The 22,657-nt window shown below is 44.4% G+C and overlaps 1 protein-coding gene and 1 pseudogene across 3 annotated transcripts in view; one reads left to right on the forward strand and one right to left on the reverse strand.

Moving 5' to 3' along the window:
- The window catches only part of LOC138666509 (polymerase delta-interacting protein 3 pseudogene), a 16,103-nt pseudogene extending 15,281 nt beyond the window's left edge, over nt 1-822 (reverse strand).
- LOC138663675 (oocyte zinc finger protein XlCOF22-like) overlaps nt 1-14,999 on the forward strand; it is a 19,753-nt gene extending 4,754 nt beyond the window's left edge. Inside the window, exons 3-8 of one of the 3 annotated variants that reach the window (XM_069749967.1) lie at nt 1,971-2,120; nt 2,192-2,371; nt 2,455-2,578; nt 2,662-2,759; nt 3,318-3,420; nt 13,448-14,999. In XM_069749967.1, coding sequence (XP_069606068.1) covers nt 2,049-2,120; nt 2,192-2,371; nt 2,455-2,578; nt 2,662-2,759; nt 3,318-3,420; nt 13,448-14,703 — 1,833 coding nt within the window. In that variant the 5' untranslated portion in view covers nt 1,971-2,048 and the 3' untranslated portion in view covers nt 14,704-14,999. Of the gene's footprint in view, nt 1-1,970; nt 2,141-2,191; nt 2,372-2,454; nt 2,579-2,661; nt 2,760-3,317; nt 3,421-13,447 lie in introns of all 3 variants that reach the window. The other 2 variants (XM_069749968.1, XM_069749969.1) reach the window with 2 other exon arrangements.
- Nucleotides 15,000-22,657: the final 7,658 nt, after the last annotated feature.

Consider the following 22,657-nt stretch of genomic DNA (forward strand, 5'->3'; position numbering starts at 1 on the left):
GGGACGCAGGATGGGTGCAGCACATGACAGGATGGGGACGCAGGATGGGTGCAGCACATGACAGGATGGGGAAGCAGGATGGGTGCAGCACATGACAGGATGGGGACGCAGGATGGGTGCAGCACATGACAGGATGGGGACGTAGGATGGAGCAGCACATGACAGGATAGGGACGCAGGATGGAACAGCACATACCAGGATGGGGACCATATACCAATATAAATGCTCGCCACCCGGGCGTAGAACGGGTTCAATAGCTAGTGTTTTAAATAACTGAAAATGCTCATTTGTGGAATTTGCAGCATTAGGAGGTCACATTCACTGAACAAAAAACTATTTAACTCCAAAACATCCTAACAGGTCAAGTTACATGTTAACATAGGACCCCTTCTTTGATATCACCTTCACAATTCTTGCATCTATTGAACTTGTGAGTTTTTGGAGAGTTTCTGCTTGTATTTCTTTGCATGAAGTCAGAATTGCTTCCCAGAGCTGCTGTTTTGATGTGAACTGCCTCCCACCGTCATAGATCTTTTGCTTGATGATACTCTAAAGGTTTTCTATAGGGTTGAGGTCAGGGGAAGATGGTGGCCACACCATGAGCTTATCTCCTTTTACGCCCATAGCAGCAAATGACTCAGAGGTATTCTTTGCAACATGAGATGGTGCATTGTCATGCATGAAGATGATTTTGCTCCTGAAGGCACGTTTCTGCTTTTTATACCATGGAAGAAAGTTGTCAGTCAGAAACTCTATATACTTTGCAGCAGTCATTTTCACAGCTTCAGCAATCTTAAAGGGCCCTACCAGCTGTTTTCCCATGATTCCGGCCCATAGTGGCCATCCACCAACCATCCACTTCTCCATCCATCTGGACCATCCAGGGTTGCTCGATACTCATCAGTAAACAAGACTGTTTGAAAATTAGTCTTCATGTATATCTGGGCCCACTGCAACCGTTTCTGCCTGTGAACACTGTTTAGGGGTGGCCGAATACTAGGTTTATGCACCACAGCAAGCCTTTGAAGGATCCAGCACCTTGAGGTTCGAGGGACTCCAGAGGCATCAGCAGCGTCAAATAACTGTTTGCTGCTTTGTAATGGTATTTTGGCAGCTGCTCTCTTAATCCAATGAATTTGTCAGGCAGAAACCTTCCTCATTATGCCTTTATCTACATGAACTCTGTCTGTGCTCTGTTTCAGTCACAAATCTCTTCACAGTATGATGATCACTCTTAAGTTTTCATGAAATATCTAATATTTTCATACCTTGTCCAAGCATTGCACTATTTAACTCTTTTCAGCAGCAGAGAGATCCTTTTTACTTCCCATATTGCTTAAACCTGTGACCTGTTTTCTTGTAATATAGGAAAGCCTAAGGTCAGAAATAAACCCCAAAAATCACTGTACATGGAGATTTTGTAATCAGATAATTTCTGTCCTTTGTGTTTGTGGAAACAAAAAAGCTTTTATAAAAGCCTCAAACTTCTGTGTGTGAATCAGACCTGAGATCTAACGTGATAGAAGATTACAGTGTGGGGAAGACGGGAAACCTTCATATAGACGGCCGGTGGTGATGGAGTCAGTGACGGACTCTGGACAAATATGTTTCTAGAGCCGTAGTAGAAGATGAAGATGTCGTCCTCATCATGAAGTAGTTATTTCTCATGTCACGTGTAATGAATATTTCCTGCAGTATTGCTAAAGCCGATTCCAGTGTCGGTAAATGAAATGAGAATTAGTGTTATGGAAGATGAGTCTATGAGCAACGAATTCAGCTGCCGACTCCAAGGAGGAAATTGCTTGTTGTCTGTGGCCTAAAATATATAGGATTTATTAGTAGATGTAGAGAAGAAAACAAAATATTTTGTAAAATAATAAATCGCCTCATATGTTTCCCTTATTATCTCCAGTAATTGTATTATTACACAGGATTTTTCTGATGTTACATCGACTCATCTTCTCTTTCAGGTCTCTACAATATCGGATCCTCTCAGTGATGATCTTCTATATTAGAACATTTTTCTGATTTACCCATCAAGGATTGATATGGACAGAGACAAGATGGCGGAGAGGATATTACACCTCACCCTAGAGATCCTCTTCTGGCTTACAGGAGAGGTGAGAGATTCTGATGAGAGGTAGGGACTCTGTCTGTAGTGAGATTTATTAATGTGTCTCTCCATAACCAGGATTACACAGTAGTGAAGAAGACCTCTAGTGATCGCTGTCAGGACCCTGTGTCTGAGGGATGGGGAAGACCCCTGAGCCCAATCACGGGGCCTTCACCTCACCCCCTAGTACATGAGCACATCAATGACCAGAAGATCCTAGAACTCACTTACAAGATGATTGAGCTGCTGACTGGAGAGGTGACACTGCTGGGAAGGCTGGGACATTATTTAGTAATGCTATGAAGGGATCGGGGGGATGACAGTATCATTGTATGTGTCAGGTTCCTATAAGGTGTCAGGATGTCACTGTCTATTTCTCCATGGAGGAATGGGAGTACTTAGAAGCTCACAAATATGTGTACAAGGATGTTGTGATGGACGTTCCCCAGCCCCTCACATCATCAGGTAATACACAGGACTAAATGCACACGGACTATAGTTATCTGTATGTAAGGAATTAATTCAGTCCCTCTATGTGTTTCCTCCAGATCTATCCAGTAAGAGGACAACACCAGAGAGATGTCCCCATCCTCTTCTTCCACTGGATTGTAAACAAGAAGATCCCAATTTTCCTCAGGATCATCAGGTAGATGGAGAGAAGGTGTCGTGAGATCTCCCCGATGATGTGTAGACGGCTGTGAAGGTCTTATGCTCAATCTTGTTTTATCCACCAGCATTGTATGTTTTATACTTAGAATCAAAGTTTCAGTTATATTCCATTGCTCCTCAGGTTTCCATGTGTAAATTAGAAAAAGGATGATCCCGCTGCACTGTGACATCCCTTCAGATATTTGTAGACCGTTACTAAGTTTTCTCTTAGCCTTCTTTTTTGCAAGCTAATTATTCTCAGATCCTTTAACCGTTCCTCATAGGACATGCTTTGCAGTCTGCTGACCATCCTAGTAGCTCTTCTCTGAACTTGCTCCCACTTTTCAATGTTTTTTTGTTAAATGTGGTTCCCAGAACTGGACACATTATTCCGAAAAGATCTGACCAAGGAGTAGACGAGAATAGTTACGTGATGTGATGTAGACTCTATGCTTCTCTTAATACATCCCAGAACTTGTGTAATGAGAACAGTGGAGATGGCAGGATTAGAGCTGACCATAGATGTGACTTCTCCGTCTGTCTTTCACTTTTACAGTATTTGTTCGGGGGTGAAGATCTAACCCATATTAATACTACAGAGACATATGTGAGGAGTGATGAGTGGTGTAAAGAGGAGATTCCTACATATGACTATCCAGGTGAGTAGTGACCACTAAATGCAGAGAAGTAATAGATTCTTCTCAGTCACCAGCTGGGACCACTTTATCGGTGGAGTAGTCTGGCCTTATCACAATTGTGCAATCACCAGTTTTCCTCTAGACCACAACTGTCATGGTGTGATCCGACCCAATGGGTGGTCAATGGACGGCACAACTCACAAACAACGAAATGGAAAAGGTGAGAGGAAGGCTCTACCATAGAGAATGGGGGATGGTCACCACCTGAGCTCAAACCTGAGCCTGTCCCTGCACTACCCTAACTCCCTATGCGGGTCCTTCTCCCCACCGCTGTCAGAATACCTTGTCCCTAGTAGTCACCTAATATTGCCCTGGCTAGTGCACTGGCCGGCAAGGAGCACTAGACTCACCTCTGCAGATAATACACACGGGGAAAGTGACAACACCAAAATGGACAAGGTAACAAAAACACCACAAACAACACAGCAACTGGACTCCAATCATTTGACGTGGCTGACACCAGATAGCTGCTTCTGCTAGTCTGGTCTCCAAAAAGAAACTCTATCACCAACAGTCAGCTGATGCATCAGGTGACCTTTTAAAGAATGCTGGGAGTGGTCACCACCTGCATCAGCTGACCCAGCAGCACTGCAGTAACATCAGATAGCCAGCGGGGAAAAACTGACATTAACCCCCGATAGTCCAAATGGAAAAAAGTTTAAAACTGAGTGGAACCAGAGTTGCCACAAATCCAAAAATGGATTGTGACAACAACATTCTCCTCAGCCAAACTCTGTTCAAATGACTTTGGACACTGAAAGTGCTTTTCTATAGAATTTACAACCTGGAAGATCCACCTACTTCAAATAGGAGATGCTGACTGTTACCTGCCCAGATCTGTAAACTACAAAGCCAAATGACAGCGTACATAGAATGTGCTGATGAGATAGAATATTACTTAAAGAAAAATATTATGATGGACATGTAAGAAAAAGAGGAGGGTAATGATGTTGTTCGCTTCCTAGATCCCTGATATCTTATTGGATGAATCTACCGTCTCTCCCTTCTGTGATACTGAATGTGCTCATATGATCCCTACAAGACCAGGTCCAGACTTTCTGGCCAAACTTCGCTTTTATGATCAACAAACATGAAATGTCCAGTGAGGGTCAAGTGTGAATTTCTGTACAATAACAATAGAGTTTCCCTTTATCCTGACTTTTCAGTTTATTTTAAAACCGACTAATTTCAAACAGGATTGCAATAAACTACTGTAGAGGTTTGTACTCGCTCAGCTGCGGTTTGAGGTAGGCACAGGAAACGGTTTCATAAGAAAATGTCCGGTCAGGTTTATTAGCGTCATAAACCTGTTTAAGAACAAGCAAACAAGGATAGCCTTCCCCAGCACAAAGTGTAACAAACTGAAAATAACTAGTCTATATAGTACAGTGGGTCTGCCCTCTTAGGTCAGTGTCTTTAGCAACACACACTGGAGGTCTCTACATCTCCAGCCACAAACACTGAATGAGACACTCGGCCTCCATTTTATCTGCCAAACCATGCCCCAGGGGTTGGGGATATGTGAGCAGTCATTCCCACCCATCCCTTATGACTGCTCGTAAAACCTTGCCCTGGAATGGCCTGATAACTCTCTCAGCACTATATGTGTTCTGGAGCAAGCTTCCGAGCTCACATCATCGCATCTAATAGCCACGATGACACATATCTCCCCTCAAGGACTCGTCTGGCAGCCATCTTACATACCCACCCCCTCTGCCTAAAGCTGGGGGGCTTGGCACCTTCTGCCAACAAACAGTGGAACCTGCATTGCCATGCAGTTTAACTGACCTATGCTCCACATGGAAGGTAAAATCCTGAAGTGCTAGGAACCACCTGGTCACTTGGGCATTGTTCCCTTTCTTCTCCATCATCCACTTCAGTGGGGCATGGTCTGACACTAGTCTGAGCCTCCTGCCTAAGAGATAGTACCATAGAGAGTCCAATGCCCACTTGATGGCTAAACATTCCTTCTACACTATGGAACAGTTTTTCTCACAGGATGACAACTCCCGGTTAAGATACATTATGGGTTGCTTTTCCCCATTCACCTCTTGAGATAAGACAGCGCCCAGTCCGTCATCTGACGCATCCATCTGGACCACAAACTCCTTGTAGAAATCGAGTGCTACCATCACCGCCTGTTTACACAGGGCCAGCTTCAGTTCCCGGAAGGCCATCTCAGCTTCTGGAGACCACTTAGCCATAGCCGACTTGGAACACCCCAGGTAACCGGCTGTTACAGTGATTTTGCCTTCCTTTTGGGGAGGGTGAAGTCATGCCTGGAGGCAAGGAGGATTCCCTTTAACAGATAGCACATCTACATGTAGCACATTCTGAATCCAGAAGAAGGGGAAGCTCTGAAACTGGATTCAGGGGAGCTTCCCCCAGGTATAGATATTCTGGTCTGGAGGAGGTGTTAGAGAGTTGGTCCAGGAAGACAAGAGCAGACAGTGAAGGAGAGAGGAGTGGAGAGTGGAGCCATGCAGCCACGTGTGGTGCTGCAGCTCCAGGACAGAAGAGAACCAGATGGGATGCATTGATAGCAAATGTCAGAAGGGAGAAGCAAAGGAGAACAAAGGAGTTTGGACTATGATTGGGCACCCTCTGAGCTGAAGTGCAGGAACCAGGCACTGGAAGCCCGAGGCTGTGTAGTGCTTCACGACACACAGCAGAACCGAAGGGCAGAAGAATTTATGTATTCTGTCCGCACCCACACCCAAAGGTGCAGCAGTACACAGAGCCCGGGTCATGATAGAGACCCTGTAAAAAGGCTCGCATTGCCCACCATGTGGGTACTGTCCCAGGACAGGAGAGAGAGAGGACTTTGTAAGGGAGCCACAGGCAGCAAGGACCTCGCATAAGAGCGCGAGACGGAAGGCTTACAAACCTCACCTGGGAGAGGGATTCATCATTGCCTCCAGGCCGACCGGACCACAACAACGCCAGTTGCCATTACCCTAGACGGAGACTGTCTACCTTCAGTAAACCAGGTAAAGAGACTGCAACTCTGTGTCCTCCATTTATTCCTGGCACCACACCATTCTTGCCATACACACCAGAAGCTTCACCTGTGGGAAGCGTTACCATCTTTGCCGCAGTACCATCGCCCCAGAGGACCCCTTTAAACAGCGTTGGTCACTCCTGACTGAGTACCACAGGTGGTGTCACGTCACGAAATGTTATTACTTTACATACCCCTTTAAAGACCGTCCCTTTTACTTGGGCGCCCAGGGCCATGGACCGGGTCGCAACCACCGTGACCACCCCTTTAATAATGACCAGACCCGGTATACCAAGTACCCCAAGGCCCTGGCGGGCGTTCCAGACTTTGTCCCTTCAAGGAGGTCTGTCAGAAAGGTGGCTACCATGGCGAAGTTTGGGATAAACTGGTGGTAATAGCCCACAATTCCCAGGAATGCCCTGACCTGCTTTTTTGAGAGAGGTTGTGGCCAGCCCTGGATCGCCTCAACTTGATTTTTCTGGGTCTTTATTTCCCCCCTGCCTACAACTTAGCCCTACTATCTCGCTTCCTCCAATCCCAAGATGCATTTCTTTGGGTTTATGAAAAACCCTGCCTTCCATAGAGCATCAAATATCGCCTGGATCTTGGTCAGATGGCTTCCCTAATCCTGGCTGAAGATCATAATATCGTCCAGGTAGGCCACTGCGTACCACTTGTGGGGATCTAGGATCCGGTCCATGGCTCTTTGGAATGTTGGTGTATAGGAAGCATCCATCTGGCGCTGAAAAGGCAGTCTTCTCCATAGCGTCTTGTGACATGGGAATTTGACAATACCCTTTTGGAAGGTCAAGGCTAGTAATATACCGAGCCTGCCCTAGCCTCTCAAGTATCTCATCAACCTGTGTCATTGGGTGTGCATCAGATTTTGAATTTTCATTCAGCTTCCTATAGTCACTGCAAAATCGCCATTTTGTTTTGGCACTAGGACTATTGGACTGGACCAGTCACTTGGAATCCTCAATGACTCCCAGGCTCAGCATTCGCGTCACCTTCTTTGAGATCACATCTCGGTGGGCTTCAGGAATCCGATAAGGCTTCAAGTTGACCCAAACATGAAGCTCCGTCAAGACTTCGTGCTTTATGACCTTCGTACAACCTGGAATTTCCAAGAACAGATCTTTGTTACGCTGTAGCAACTCTTGGCACTGCTGCTTCTGTGAGAGAGACAAGGTGTCTGCTACCTTAACATCCTCTGCACTGACATCAGACTTGGCCAGCAGACAAGGAACGTCCATGGGTTCTCTGTGTCCTTCCACAGTTTAATCAGGTTCACGTGGTACAACTGGTAGGGCTTCCACTTCCCTGGTTGGTGGATTTTGTAGTTAACATCACCAACTTTCTCCTACCTCATAGGGATCCTGCCACTTGGCCAGGAATTTGGTCTCCACCATGGGTACCAGCACAAGTACGTTATCCCCTGAGCCTTGAGGAGGTGCTACTTCACAATGGGCATCACCTTGGCCATCCTCTTTGCATCAGGGTGACATGCTCTACCGTGCTTCTATAGGGGTGGTTTCAACTTCACAGGACTCCTTTCGCCACATCCAGGGGTGCCTGAGGGTGTCATCCATAGAGCAGTTCAAATAGGGAGACGCTGGTGGAAGCTTTGGGAACTTCACTGATGATGAACAACAGTTAATTAAGCAGACAGTCCCAGTCTCAGCCGTCCTTCGCCACTGCTTATTTAGCATCGCTTTCAAAGTTTTGTTAAACCTCTCCACCAGTCCATCTGTCTGGGAATGTATACTGATGTTCTGAGCTGGGAAATCTGCAGGGCCTTGCACAACTCCCTCATGACCTTTGACATGAATGGTCCATTAGTATCTCCTTCAGCAGCCCGGTTTGGGAGAAGATATGGACTAGCTCCCTAGAGATACACTTGGCAGAGGCATTTCTTAAGGGTACCACCTCTGGATACCGAGTTGCATAATCTAGGATCACCAATATACAGCTCTGGCAAAAATTAAGAGACCACCACATCAAAACCCTATCATGGGCAGCCCAAACTCCCGACCTGAACCCCATTGAAAACCTCTGGAATGTAATCAAGAGGATGATGGACGCATGAAAGCTGTGATTAAAAATCATGGTTATGCCACAAAATATTGATTTCTGAACGCTTCCTGAGTTAAAACATTAGTATTGTCTGAAAGCACTGTTTTGTTTTTTAATTTTGACCATTTTTCTTTGTCAGAAAAAAATGCAAAATGTATTGCTTGGAGCTTTGGAGACATGTTGTCAGTAGTTTATAGAATAAAAGAACAATTTACATTTTACTCAAAAATATACCTATAAAGAGAAAAATTAGACAAACTGAACATTTTGCAGTGGTCTATTAATTTTTTCCAGAGCTGTATATTGATGTATTTTTTACCAAAAGCCCCACCAGGTCCATCTCTATTCACTCAAATGGCACTTCAATGATGGGCAACGGTACCAGACGACTGCAGAAGTGGGCTACTGGGGAGGTCAGATGGCACGTGGGACAGGAACGACAATAGTTCAAAATTTCTTTGTAACACCGAGGCCAGTAGAATCTCTGCAAAATGGGTTTCTAGGTCTTATCTGGCCCCAGGTGACAACCCAACACATGGGAATGAGCCATGTCTAACACTCTGCGTCTATAGGGACATGGTACCAATAACTGCTCTACCACCTCACCTCTTCGCTTAGCTACTCTATAAAGCAGATCCCCAATCATAGAAAAATTAGGGAACTGATTGTCGACCCGTGGCTCCTGAGGCACACCATTTAATACAGTTACATTTTCAAATGCCCATTTAAGAGTTAGGTCCCTAAGTTGGGCAGTTCCAAAGTTTCCCCTGGACACATCCAGCTCATTGACGTTGGCCTCAGTGGATGCTGCCTCATCCTCATCACCAACAAGCACACAAAACGGAAACCTGTCAGCTACAGCCTGCAACGAGATTTCTTTGAGAGCAACCTGGCTGTTTGGACAACCAGACGTCCTCCCTTTTCCCCACCAGTCCCAAAATAACGCAGAGTTCCTCCCTATTAGAATAGGATGCAATAGGTCCTTGACCACGCCAATCTCATAAGACTCCACAGTTTGTGTTTATGACAACTTGGGACACAGAGTAATCCTTAGCATCACCACGGATACAGCGGACGCCCACCCTCCTTTCAGGAATCATCCAATGGGGAATCGGGGCCCTCATTAGGGTTACCAAACTCCCCGAGTCCAACAGACCAGTCATTTGTACCCCGTTTACTGTCATGGGGCATTCCTGCGGTCCCTCGCCTGGTTGAGGGACAGCACTGCAGGCGGGATATGCAAAAATATGAGCAGCGCCGTCCTATGCTGCAGTCCACTGTGTCAGTGGTCATGGGGCAAAGGGCGGCTATGTGACCTGGGGTATGACACCTCCAACAAATTATACTATTGGATGGGGCCTTTGACTCAGATACCTCCTGGGCTCTGGATATCCCACCTTTTGGTATCCGCCCCCCTTTGGGGACCCCAGAATGAGGATGCTCCGACCCCTTGCTTCCCCAAGGAACTATCGACCGCCTGGTACCTCTCCACCAGGCTCACTAGGTCATTGGCATTATGGGGATCTCCCTGGGCAACCCAGGATTGCACTGGCTTTGGTAGGGAGTGTATTAACCTGTCCATGACAACCTTCTCCCCCATCTGTGCTGGGGAGGAGGCTTCAGGTTGCAACTATTTTTGGACCAGGTGTAGGAGGTCAAACTTTTGGGACCAGAAAAGTTTGTCACAATAATAGGCCCACTGATACACCCATTGCGTCCTGACAGTCAGAGTCACTCTTATGCGTGCCAAGATCTCAGCCTTTAACTTCACACATTATTTTGCATCCTGCAATGCCAAGTCATGATACGCCTTCTGCGGTTCACCTGTTAAATATGGCGCCGGAACCTCCGCCCACTGCTCTGGAGGCAATTTGTGCCACTCCGCCACCTTTTCAAACACCGTCATGAAAGCCTCGACGTCATCACCCGGGTCATCTTTTGCAATGCCCTTCTTACCATCTTCCTCACGTGAGAGTCATCACCTGGATTTGGGGTTGGGGCGATTGCCCTGCCGTGGATCGCCTCAGCTAGGATTTCCATCTGATGGTGCTGCTGCATCTGCTGCTGTTGCCATGGCTGCTGCTGATGTTGCTGCTGAAGATTAGCCTGCACAAGTTGCATTATCAATTCCTCTATGTTGTCAGATTTCTCTCATGCAGCAGCGTTTACGCAGGACATGTGATATCTGTGCAGCAGTCACACTGCCCCATGAGATTTGTGCCCATGCTTCTAGCATCAATTGTAGAGGTTTACTCACTCAGGTGCGGTTTGAGGAAGGCACAGGAAACGGTTTCATAAGAAAATGTCCGGTTAGGTTTATTAGAGTCATAAACCCGTTAAAGCACAAGCAAACAAGGATAGCCTTCTCCAGCACAAAGTGAAACAAACTGAAAATAACTAGTCCATATAGTACTGTGGGTCTGCTCACTCAGTCATTTTGCATTGTGCTCCTGAGCAGGCATATTTATCTGCCTTGTTGAGGGCAGAGGAAAGTACTCCAGTGCGCAGGAGCTGGGAAATGTCAGAGAGGCCCAGCACCTGTGCACTGCAGGACTTTGCTCTACCCTCAACAGGGCACGTAATTACGCCTGCACAGGAGTGCGATCCCAGGAGCCATGAAGCAAGCAGGAGGGTGTCATTGCAAGTAGATGGGAGGCGCTGAACCAGGACCTGACACACTTAACGGACCAGACCGCACCGCAGGTGAGTATAATAAAACTTTAAAACTTATTTTTCAGGTCAGATCGGGGGCTTATCTAGAGCATTATATAATGCTGTAGATAAGCCCTGAAAGGTGGTGGCCGTATCTTATATCGGCCAAACTTGGTGATAGGTTCCCTTTAAATGACGTTTGGCCACGCCGCAAGGCTCAGGAGTAAGTTGAAATATGTCTTCAGGACATTGCTAGATTGGTTTATGGAAGCCACATTGCTTTTCAAGAGCTTTTGAGCCACTAATAATGTGGAAAACTTTGTTTTTCCACTGACAGATGAGGGACCTGAGTGGGGACTTGTTTTTTGTGCGATGAGTAGAAGTTTTTTTTTATATATACAGTGGGGCAAAAAAGTATTTAGTCAGTCAGCAATAGTGCAAGTTCCACCACTTAAAAAGATGAGAGGCGTCTGTAATTTACATCATAGGTAGACCTCAACTATGGGAGACAAACTGAGAAAAAAAAATTCAGAAAATCACATTGTCTGTTTTTTTAACATTTTATTTGCATATTATGGTGGAAAATAAGTATTTGGTCAGAAACAAAATTTCATCTCAATACTTTGTAATATATCCTTTGTTGGCAATGACAGAGGTCAAACGTTTTCTGTAAGTCTTCACAAGGTTGCCACAAACTGTTGTTGGTATGTTGGCCCGTTCCTCCATGCAGATCTCCTCTAGAGCAGTGATGTTTTTGGCTTTTCGCTTGGCAACATGGACTTTCATCTCCCTCCAAAGGTTTTCTATAGGGTTGAGATCTGGAGACTGGCTAGGCCACTCCAGGACCTTGAAATGCTTCTTACGAAGCCACTCCTTCGTTACCCTGGCGGTGTGCTTTGGATCATTGTCATGTTTAAAGACCCAGCCACGTTTCATCTTCAATGCCCTTGCTGATGGAAGGAGGTTTGCACTCAAAATCTCACGATACATGGCCCCATTCATTCTTTCATGTACCCGGATCAGTCGTCCTGGCCCCTTTGCAGAGAAACAGCCCCAAAGCATGATGTTTCCACCACCATGCTTTACAGTAGGTATGGTGTTTGATGGATGCAACTCAGTATTCTTTTTCCTCCAAACACGAAAAGTTGTGTTTCTACCAAACAGTTCCAGTTCAGACCATAGGACATTCTCCCAAAACTCCTCTGGATCATCCAAATGCTCTCTAGCAAACTTCAGACGGGCCCGGACATGTACTGGCTTAAGCAGTGGGACACGTCTGGCACTGCAGGATCTGAGTCCATGGTGGCGTAGTGTGTTACTTATGGTAGGCCTTGTTAAATTGGTCCCAGCTCTCTGCAGTTCATTCACTAGGTCCCCCCGCGTGGTTCTGGGATTTTTGCTCACCGTTCTTGTGATCATTCTGACCCCACGGGGTGGGATTTTGCGTGGAGCCCCAGATCGAGGGAGATTATCAGTGGTCTTGTATGTCTTCCATTTTCTAATTATTGCTCCCACTGTTGATTTCTTCACTCCAAGCTGGTTGGCTATTGCAGATTCAGTCTTCCCAGCCTGGTGCAGGGCTACAATTTTGTTTCTGGTGTCCTTTGACAGCTCTTTGGTCTTCACCATAGTGGAGTTTGGAGTCAGACTGTTTGAGGGTGTGCACAGGTGTCTTTTTAGACTGATAACAAGTTTAAACAGGTGCCATTACTACAGGTAATGAGTGGAGGAAAGAGGAGACTCTTAAAGAAGAAGTTACAGGTCTGTGAGAGCCAGAAATCTGGATTGTTTGTTTCTGACCAAATACTTATTTTCCACCATAATATGCAAAAAAAATGATAAAAAAACAGACAATGTGATTTTCTGGATTTTTTTTTCTCAGTTTGTCTCCCATAGTTGAGGTCTACCTATGATGTAAATTACAGACGCCTCTCATCTTTTTAAGTGGTGGAACTTGCACTATTGCTGACTGACTAAATACTTTTTTGCCCCACTGTATATAATTTTTACATACATAACATTGTTGGTGTCTTTTTATTCCATGTTTGGGAGGCAGAATGAACAAACCGTTGAACATCACAATCCACTGGTTCATACTATGAATGCTTTCGATTAGACTGTGAACTGTCATTGTCTTATTGAATAATTCAATATTTTTATACAACTTGTAATTTTTACAGACAGCTTAAGTAAAAATGTTCAAAAGTAAAACATTTGAGGATATTTTATCCAAAAAATAATAATTGGTTTTATTTTTAGCAGATTACTGTACCAGGATATCAGAGGGAACGTTGACATCTTCAAATTTTAAATCAGACGATCTTGAGATCACACAGGATACAATTGAAGTGAATGTCATTGCTCCAGATATACCATCATCCCTTCACAGCAAAGATTTGTCATCTTATCATTTGAAGCATGTTCTGTCTTCTGGTTCATTACCATCTACAAAGGAAAATCAAAGTCACAATATAAGAATTAAAAAACTAATTGATTCTAAAGGAAAGAAACAATTTTCATATTCAGAACATGGAAATAGTTTTCTTGAAAAGACTTTTCTTAAACATGAAAAAATTCACACAACAGAGAATAGTTTTTCATGTTCAGAATGTGGGAAATGTTTTAACCAGAAATCAGAATTGGTTAAGCACCAAATAACCCACACAGGGGAGAAGCCTTTTTCATGTTCAGAATGTGGGAAATGTTTTAACCAGAAATCGGATTTGGTTAATCACCATAGAACTCACACAGGGGAGAAGCCTTTTTGCTGTTCAGAATGTGGGAAATGTTTTAACCGGAAATGGAATCTTGTTATACACCAGAGAAATCACACAGGGGAGAAGCCTTTTTCCTGTTCAGAATGTGGAAATTGTTTTAACCAGAAAGTGCTTCTTGTTAGCCACCAGAGAACCCACACAGGGGAGAAGCCTTTTTCATGTTCAGAATGTGGGAAACGTTTTAACCAGAAAGTGCTTCTTGATCGCCACCAGAAAACCCACACGGGGGAGAAGCCTTTTTCATGTTCAGAATGTGGGAAATGTTTTAAGCATAATTCATATTTTGTTAGGCACCAGAAAAATCACACAGGGGAGATTTCGTCTTTTTCGTGTTTAGAATGTGGGAAATGTTTTAACCAGAAATCAGATTTGGTTAAGCACCAGAGAATTCACACAGGGGATAAGCCTTACTCATGTTCAGAATGTGGGAAATGTTTTAACCAGAAATCAGATTTGGTTAAGCACCAAAGAACTCACACAGGGGAGAAGCCTTATTGCTGTTCAGAATGTGGGAAATGTTTTAACCAGAAATCGGATCTGGTTAATCACCATAGAACACACACAGGGGAGAAGCCTTTTTGCTGTCCAGAATGTGGGAAATATTTTAACCGTAAATGGAATCTTGTTAAACACCAAAAAAATCACACAGGGGAGAAGCCTTTTTCCTGTTCAGAATGTGGGAAGTGTTTTAACCAGAAAGTGCTTCTTGATAGCCACCAGAAAACCCACACAGGGTAGAAGCCTTTTCATGTTCAGAATGTGGGAAATGTTTTAAGCATAAATCACATTTTGTTAGGCACCAGAAAACTCATGCAGGGTTGAAGTCTTTTTCCTGTTCAGAATGTGGGAAATGTTTTAACCATCAATCAAATATTGTTAAGCACCAGAGAAATCATGCAGGGTTGAAGCCTTTTTCCTGTTCAGAATGTGGGAAATATTTTAACCATTAATTAAATATTGTTAAAGGGAACCTGTTACCTGAATTTGGCGGGACCGGTTTTCGGTCATATGGGCGGAGTTTTCAGGTGTTTGATTCACCCTTTCCTTACCCGCTGGCTGCATGCTGGCCGCAATATTGGATTAAAGTTCATTCTCTGTCCTCCGTAGTACACGCCTGCACAGGGGTGTACTACGGAGGACAGAGAATGAACTTTAATCCAATATTGCGGCCAGCATGCAGCCAGCAGGTAAGGAAAGAGTGAATCAAACACCTGAAAACTCCGCCCATATGACCGACAATCGTTCCCGCCAAATTCAGGTGACAGGTTCCCTTTAAACACCAGACAACTCACATGGGAGAGAAGCCTTTTTCCCGTTCAGCATGTGGAAAATGTTTTGTGAAGAAATCATCTCTTCTTAGTCACCAAAGGACGAACACAGGAAGAAGCCTTTTTCATGTTCTTAATGTGGGAAATGTTTTACACAGAAATCAACTCTTAATAAACATCCGGGAAGTCACACAAGGGAGAAGCCTTTTTATGTTCAGAATGTTGGAAACATTTTAACTGAAAATTGTATCTTCATAAAGGAGTTGACCACTACTAGGACAACCCTTTGTCATTCCTCATGTTTGGGCACGTTAAATTAAAAACACTCATTGTACGAGAACGATCAGTACTAAATATGTTGAACAGCTATGTCAGATTGAGCTGCCATCTTGGAAAAACTTTCGCCAACTAACTTTGCAGCTAATGAGATGCCGTTACGGGAGCTCTAGCCAGAATGGAGAGACATAAAATTACATCAGAACCATTAGCAGGTATGGTTGGCATAGACAAAGGTTAATAGGAGTTGCTGCCGGGTATTGTGAGAGTAAATAAGTCATGTTATATGGTAGTAAGTAGTGTGTGTGACAAGGATAATACAGTTGTCAATATGTGAAAAGTTTTGTGAGTAACGACTTTAGTTAAAAGGGACATGGGGATTTATGGATTGTAATGGAGTTTGGTGAAATACTCCTAAATATTGTCATGTTGTATTTTCACTTTCTTTATTGTCTTTCCCTGCTATATGAGGTTATCATGTATACGCCTTTTGTCGTAATATGTTATTCCTTTGTCTAACCATGTATAAAAAGCCCAAACAAGGACCTACAAATATTCAGCAGTAAAAAATAACAACATAGCCTACAAACGTTACTCCCATAAACAAAATTTTAGTATGAAATACAATATCTTTAATTCAACAAAACATAAAAACATGTTTAAAAGAAGAGATTATGCAGAGAAAAATCATTGGGTAAGTATATAAAACGTATGGAAATCTGTCCCAAAGTATAGTTTAGAAAAATCCTTTACATATACATAATTTTAAGTGGAAAGTGCACATGGAAGAAGTGTAAGAATTGTATACCATATCATCCTATGTCATTAACAATCTCAGATGTAAGGTCTCCGCCTAGTGGTAAATAGCAATTCACAATAAGCCCAGATGCAAAAAATTTTATAGAACAGGTTTACAATCCACATATGAATAAATATTACATTGTAGACTAATAAAGTGACAGTGCTCATGTAAACATCCAATAAATAGTACAAACAATACATTTTATAAACCCATTTCCATAGGGCATGTGTGGCATTATGTGCATGACATGGCCACTGCTTCAAATAGTCTTCATTACTAGTGCATAAATCCAGAAGAAGCAGAACGTGGCAAACCGCACATTACGTGCATTTCATTTGTAATGCTTCAGAAACCCTTTCTGAGGAAGAATTACAAGCGAAACATGCATAAAAGGATGCATCTGCGTAAAGTAATCATCTCTATAGATCTGTCTTGTCTGTGTGTGCCTCTTTGGTATGTGGACATTGTGGAGTTTGCCATATTCCACTGCTTCTTGATTTATGAACTAGCAATGAAGACTCTTACAGTATTTGAAGCAGTGATCGTGTCAAAATACTATTTTGTCTTCACACATTCACTCCCTGTGATTGTCTCTCTTAAGGTACCTTCACACATAACGATATTGTTAACGATATCGTTGCTATTTGTGACGTAGCAACGATATCGTTAATGAAATCGTTATGTGTGACAGCGACCAACGATCAGGCCCCTGCTGGGAGATCGTTGGTCGCTGAATAAAGTCCAGAACTTTATTTCGTCGCTGGACTCCTGCTGACATCGCTGGATCGGCGTGTGTGACACCGATCCAGCGATGTCTTCACTGGTAACCAGGGTAAACATCGGGCAGGGCCGCGCTTAGTAACCCGATGTTTACCCTGGTTACCATGCTAAAAGTAAAAAAAAACAAACACTAGATACTTACCTACAGCCGTCTGTCCTCCAGCGCTGTGTTCTGCACTCCTCCTGTACTGGCTGTGAGCCGGAAAGCAGAGCGGTGACGTCACCGCTCTGCTTTCCGGCTCACAGACAGTACAGGAGGAGTGCAGAGAAGCAGAGCGCAGCGCTGGAGGACAGACGGCTGTAGGTAAGTATCTAGTGTTTGTTTTTTTTTACTTTTAGCATGGTAACCAGGGTAAACATCGGGTTACTAAGCGCGGCCCTGCGCTTAGTTACCCGATGTTTACCCTGGTTACCGGCATCGTTGGTCGCTGGAGAGCGGTCTGTGTGGCAGCTCTCCAGCGACCAAACAGCGACGCTGCAGCGATCCGGATCGTTGTCGGTATCGCTGCAGCGTCGCTTAATGTGAAGGGGCCTTTAGGCCAGACACATACCCACAATCAACAAGTTTAGATTATAAATTAGGTATAAATATAATATAAATTATCAACTATATTTTAGCCCCCTTTTTTCTCTCCCATAACAAGATTCTTGCAGGTTGAATCAGTGCGTATGAGCACCTATTGTGCTTTATCTCCCTAGCCCCAATTCCCCATCTTATTTCTATACTCACCCATTTCCCCCTAGTCATCTTTTCCCATCTAGATATAGATCTACCATCCAACTAAATTAAATCCCCATGGTGAGAAACTATATGCAGAATAATGATATACTATATTGGTCTGTTGTCTCTGGAGGATAGCTCCTACTGATGAACACTAATAATGGTCCTGTAATACCTGCCACAGTGCAGTAGCACACAACCTCCATCAGGGGGCGCGGGTGAAGGAAAACAGTTATACTCTCAGTGAAATCAGAGCAGCAGGCAGGAGCCACTAGGTGGCGAAAGAGTAGTCCGACAAAGCCGGGTCAGCAACAAAGAGGGAATGAGGTAACAGGTTACAGCAATACACATGGTCAGAAACAAGCCAAAGATGTCAGAGCAGAACGGGAGTAGGAAAGCCAGAAACGCTAGACAGTCACACAGGTCAGAGAACAAACCGAGTTAAATACTAAGGGTTCAGAATACGGAGAGCGAGTACAGCAATGAGCAAAGTCACAGGGGAACACAGGAACGGGACCTATGTAAACGAGCAGAGGATTTATCAGGGTATAATGGGGTCAGCTGCTCAAGCCAGAGACAGGAATTATAACTGACACTGCTTGTAGGTAACAGCGGACTGAAATAGCCAGACATCCCAAAACGAGGCAAGGAAGATTAACCCCCGCATTACCATCCCAAAGAGAGAATAATCGGAAACAAACCCCGGACTGGATCATTACTGGCCCCTCCACTAGATACCATTGATAAGATACATGGTGCTTCACATCCAGTATTTATTGGGAATAGTATATATTAATATGGGCAGTTGTTCTTTGAGATCAGTAGATTTAACAAATGTGAAACAAAAAAGCGGGCCAGTAATATCCCGAAGTTCCAAAGCTTCTGGTAACAATTCATAACCTCCTTATCAATTCCTGAACCTTAATGGTGTGAAAATTATATTTCCCCCTTATTAAAACCAAGCCAGGTATATATTGAGCCTAATATGAAAAATGTACTCCTTTTTCTTTCCGTCCCAATTTTCTCTTTTCATCTTTTATCCATAAATTCCTTGATATTCCTAATTTCTAGTTTATAACAGGACTTTGGGGGCCCATATGTCCTGGAACCCATGTTTCTATCTGTGGCCCTGGTACACTGTGGTTCTGGTCTCCTGTCCATACTGCTATGTGGGAGCAGAACGGATTCCCATATTGAACTCCATTCACCTCCCATTCTGACGTCAGCGAGAGCAGATTCCCAGACCTGGTGCAGCGGTCGGCTCATTCTGGTGATTTACTGCTCTCTTTTTCCCTTCTCACATAGACCTTAGAATTATTTTTATTCAAACAATTAGAATAAAATGTAAATAAAATTATCATGCTTAAAAATATTTATACATTTAAATAGCCACAAAAATATGCAACAGTATATAAGACACAATTAAATCATTTATTCTGGAACTCATGATTCTGTCCCTGGTATCTTACCTCTCTGGTTTCCTGTCCATGAACCTGGTATCTTACCTCTCTAGTTTCTTGTCCATGACTCTGGTATATTACCTTTTTGGTTTCCTGTCCCTGACCCTGGTGCAGGTGCTTCTCACAAAATTAGAATAAAATAAAAAAGTTAATTTATTTTAGTTCTTCAATACAGAAAGTTACACTCATACACTATATATGGTAGATTCATTGCAAACAGAGTGAACTATTTCCAGTGTTTATTTCTGTTAATGTTGATGATTATGGCTTACAGCCAATGAAAACCCAAAAGTCATTATCTCAGTAAATTAGAATAATTAATAAAACACCCCTGCAAAGGCTTCCTAAGCATTTAAAAAGGTCCCTTAGTCTGTTTTAGTAGGCTCCACAATCATGGGGAAGACTGCTGACTTGACAGATGTCCAGAAGGCAGTCATTGACACACTCCAGAAGGCGGATAAGTCACAAAAGGGCATTGCTAAAGAAGATGGTTGTTCACAGAGTGCAGTATCCAAGCATATTAATGGAAAGTTGAGTGGATGGAAAAAGTGTGGTAGAAAAAGATGCACTAGCAAGCGGGATAACCACAGCCTTGAAAGGGTTGTTAAGAAAAGGCCATTTAAAAATTGGGGGGAGATTCACAAGGAGTGGACTACTGCTGGAGTCATTGCTTCAAGATCAACCACATACAGACATATCCAGGACATGGGCTACAAGGGTCCCATTCCTTGTGTCAGCCACTCATGACCAATAGACAATGCCAGATGCTTCTTACCTGGGCCAAGGAGAAAAAGAACAAGACTGTTGCTCAGTGGTCCAAGGTCTTGTTTTCACATGAAAGTAAATTTTGTTTTTATTTAGAAATCAAGGTCCCAGAGTTTGGAGGAAGAGTGGAGAGGCACACAATCCAAGCTGATTGAGGTCTAGAGTGAAGTTTCCACAATCAGTGATGGCTTGGGGAGCCATGTCATCTGCTGGTGTAAGTCCAATGTGTTTTATCAAGACCAACGTCAGTACGGCAGTCTACCAGGAGAAATTTTAGGGTACTTCATGCTTTCCCCTGCTGACAATATTTTTTGGAGATGGAAATTTCATTCTCCAGAAGGACTTGGCATCTGTCCGTGGAGCGCCCCCAAGGGCTAGGGGTACTCGGTACCGGGTCCTTCAGTTCTCAAGGGGGATGTCACGGTGGCTGACCTGGTCCTTGGCCCGCGGGATGTCCGTGTTAAAGTGGAAAGGTCTTTAAAGGGATATGTTTGTGATGCCACCTGTGGTATTCGGTCAGGGTGACCGACGCTGCTTTGAGGGGTCCGCTGGGGTGATGTTATGGCAGCTAGATGGTATACCTTTCTGTTGTGAATTCTGTTGTCAAGCTCCCTCCTGTGGTCATGAATGGTACTTCGGCTGGTTCTGTCCATGGGCTTCCTCTGGTGGTTGTGAGTGGAGCTGCGGCTTCTGAGTTTCCTTCCACAGGTGACGAGGTTAATTCGTTGGCTGGCTGCTCTATTTAACTCCACTTAGATCATTGCTCCATGCCACCTGTCAATGTTCCAGTATTGGTCTAGTTCTCTCCTGGATCGTTCTTGTGACCTGTCTTCCCAGCAGAAGCTAAGTGCCTGCTTGTTTTTCTCTGGTTTGCTATTTTTCTGTCCAGCTAGCTATTTTGATTTTTGTCTTGCTTGCTGGAAGCTCTGGGACGCAGAGGGAGCGCCTCCGCACCGTGAGTCAGTGCGGAGGGTCTTTTTGCGCCCTCTGCGTGGTCTTTTTGTAGTTTTTTGTGCTGACCACAAAGTTACCTTTCCTATCCTCTGTCTGTTCAGTAAGTCGGGCCTCACTTTGCTAAATCTATTTCATCTCTGTGTTTGTAATTTTCATCTTTACTCACAGTCATTATATGTGGGGGGCTGCCTTTTCCTTTGGGGAATTTCTCTGAGGCAAGGTAGGCTTTATTTTTCTATCTCTAGGGCTAGCTAGTTTCTTAGGCTGTGACGAGTTGCATAGGGAGCGTTAGGAGCAATCCACGGCTATTTCTAGTGTGTGTGATAGGATTAGGGATTGCGGTCAGCAGAGTTCCCACGTCTCAGAGCTCGTCCTATATTATTAGTAACTATCAGGTCATTCCGTGTGCTCTTAACCACCAGGTCCATTATTGTCCTTACCACCAGGTCATAACACCTTTCCACAGGTGAAGTATGTCCCCAGGGCTTCCCAGTGTGTAGATGGTGGATGGTGTGAGGTGCACTGAAGAACGAGGACACAAGGTTGCAGTCTCTTTACCTTTTTACTGTAGATTTCAGTATCCACAGTCCAGAGCACCAGATCACAGGGCAGGCAGAGTCTGGCCGGTTTGGAGGCAAATCCAGAGTCTCCTTATCCAGGTGGAAATCAGTAGCCTTCCTCTAGCGCCTGGGTGTTGTAGTACCTTACTGCTGAGCCTCTCATAAGGTACTCACAACTGTTGTAGATGTTCTAGATGTTATGTCTCTCTCTGTCCCTCTGATAGATAGGACAACCTGTATGACAGGTGACCTGAGGCTTTTTACAGGGACTCTAGCACACCCCGGCCTCTCGTGGGTGCCACCTTGCCTCCTGGGTATGGGGCGGATCAGTAACATGCAATTAGCTGTCCTGCTGGTCTCTGGAGCAAGGCATAAAGGACTGTTGCTCCCTCGGTGTTCCGGCTACCGGATCCTGCACCTCAGAATGAGGCAGCCTGTGTAGGGCATAGCTCCTTCTGGTTTCCACTCATTTTGCTATGACTTCTTCTCACTCTCTACAATACAGTTCTCTGTTCGTGTCCTTTCTTAGGAACTGCCGCACGTGGGGCAGGCGCAGCTCCGAGACCTTCTGTCTGGATCTCTGACAGGATCCCACCCGTCAGGGGCCAACTACCTGAGCCGAAGCTCAGCCAGCAACTGCCTAACTTGCTCTCCAGGCCACCAGTTTTACCTAAGTGTGAAGAATGCCCTAATAAATAGCATAGCTCCCCCTGGTGGACTGGAGTATGAAATATGTTGTATGTTTGTGTTACCTGGTAAAGAGATCTCCTTTATTGCCTTCAAACGTAACATCACTCCCCCCTAGAGGAGAATGATATTACTGCAACGACCAGGACCCTGGGGTGCTGCACTCACACTGCCAAAAGTACCAATACCTGGTTTAAAAACAACAGTATCACTGTGCTTGATTGGCCAGCAAACTCACTTGACCTTAACCCCATAGAGAATCTATGGGGTATTGTCAAGAGGAAGATGAGAGATCCCAGACCCAGCAATGCAGAAGGCTGCTATCAAAGCAACTTAGACTTCCATAACACCTTAAGAGTGTGTGAGATTGCACTCACTAACGGGTAGGGGGATTACTCGCTTGGCACAGGATTCAAGCA

This window comes from Ranitomeya imitator, chromosome 2, assembly GCF_032444005.1.
Source record: "Ranitomeya imitator isolate aRanImi1 chromosome 2, aRanImi1.pri, whole genome shotgun sequence".
NCBI classification, from domain to species: domain Eukaryota; kingdom Metazoa; phylum Chordata; class Amphibia; order Anura; family Dendrobatidae; genus Ranitomeya; species Ranitomeya imitator.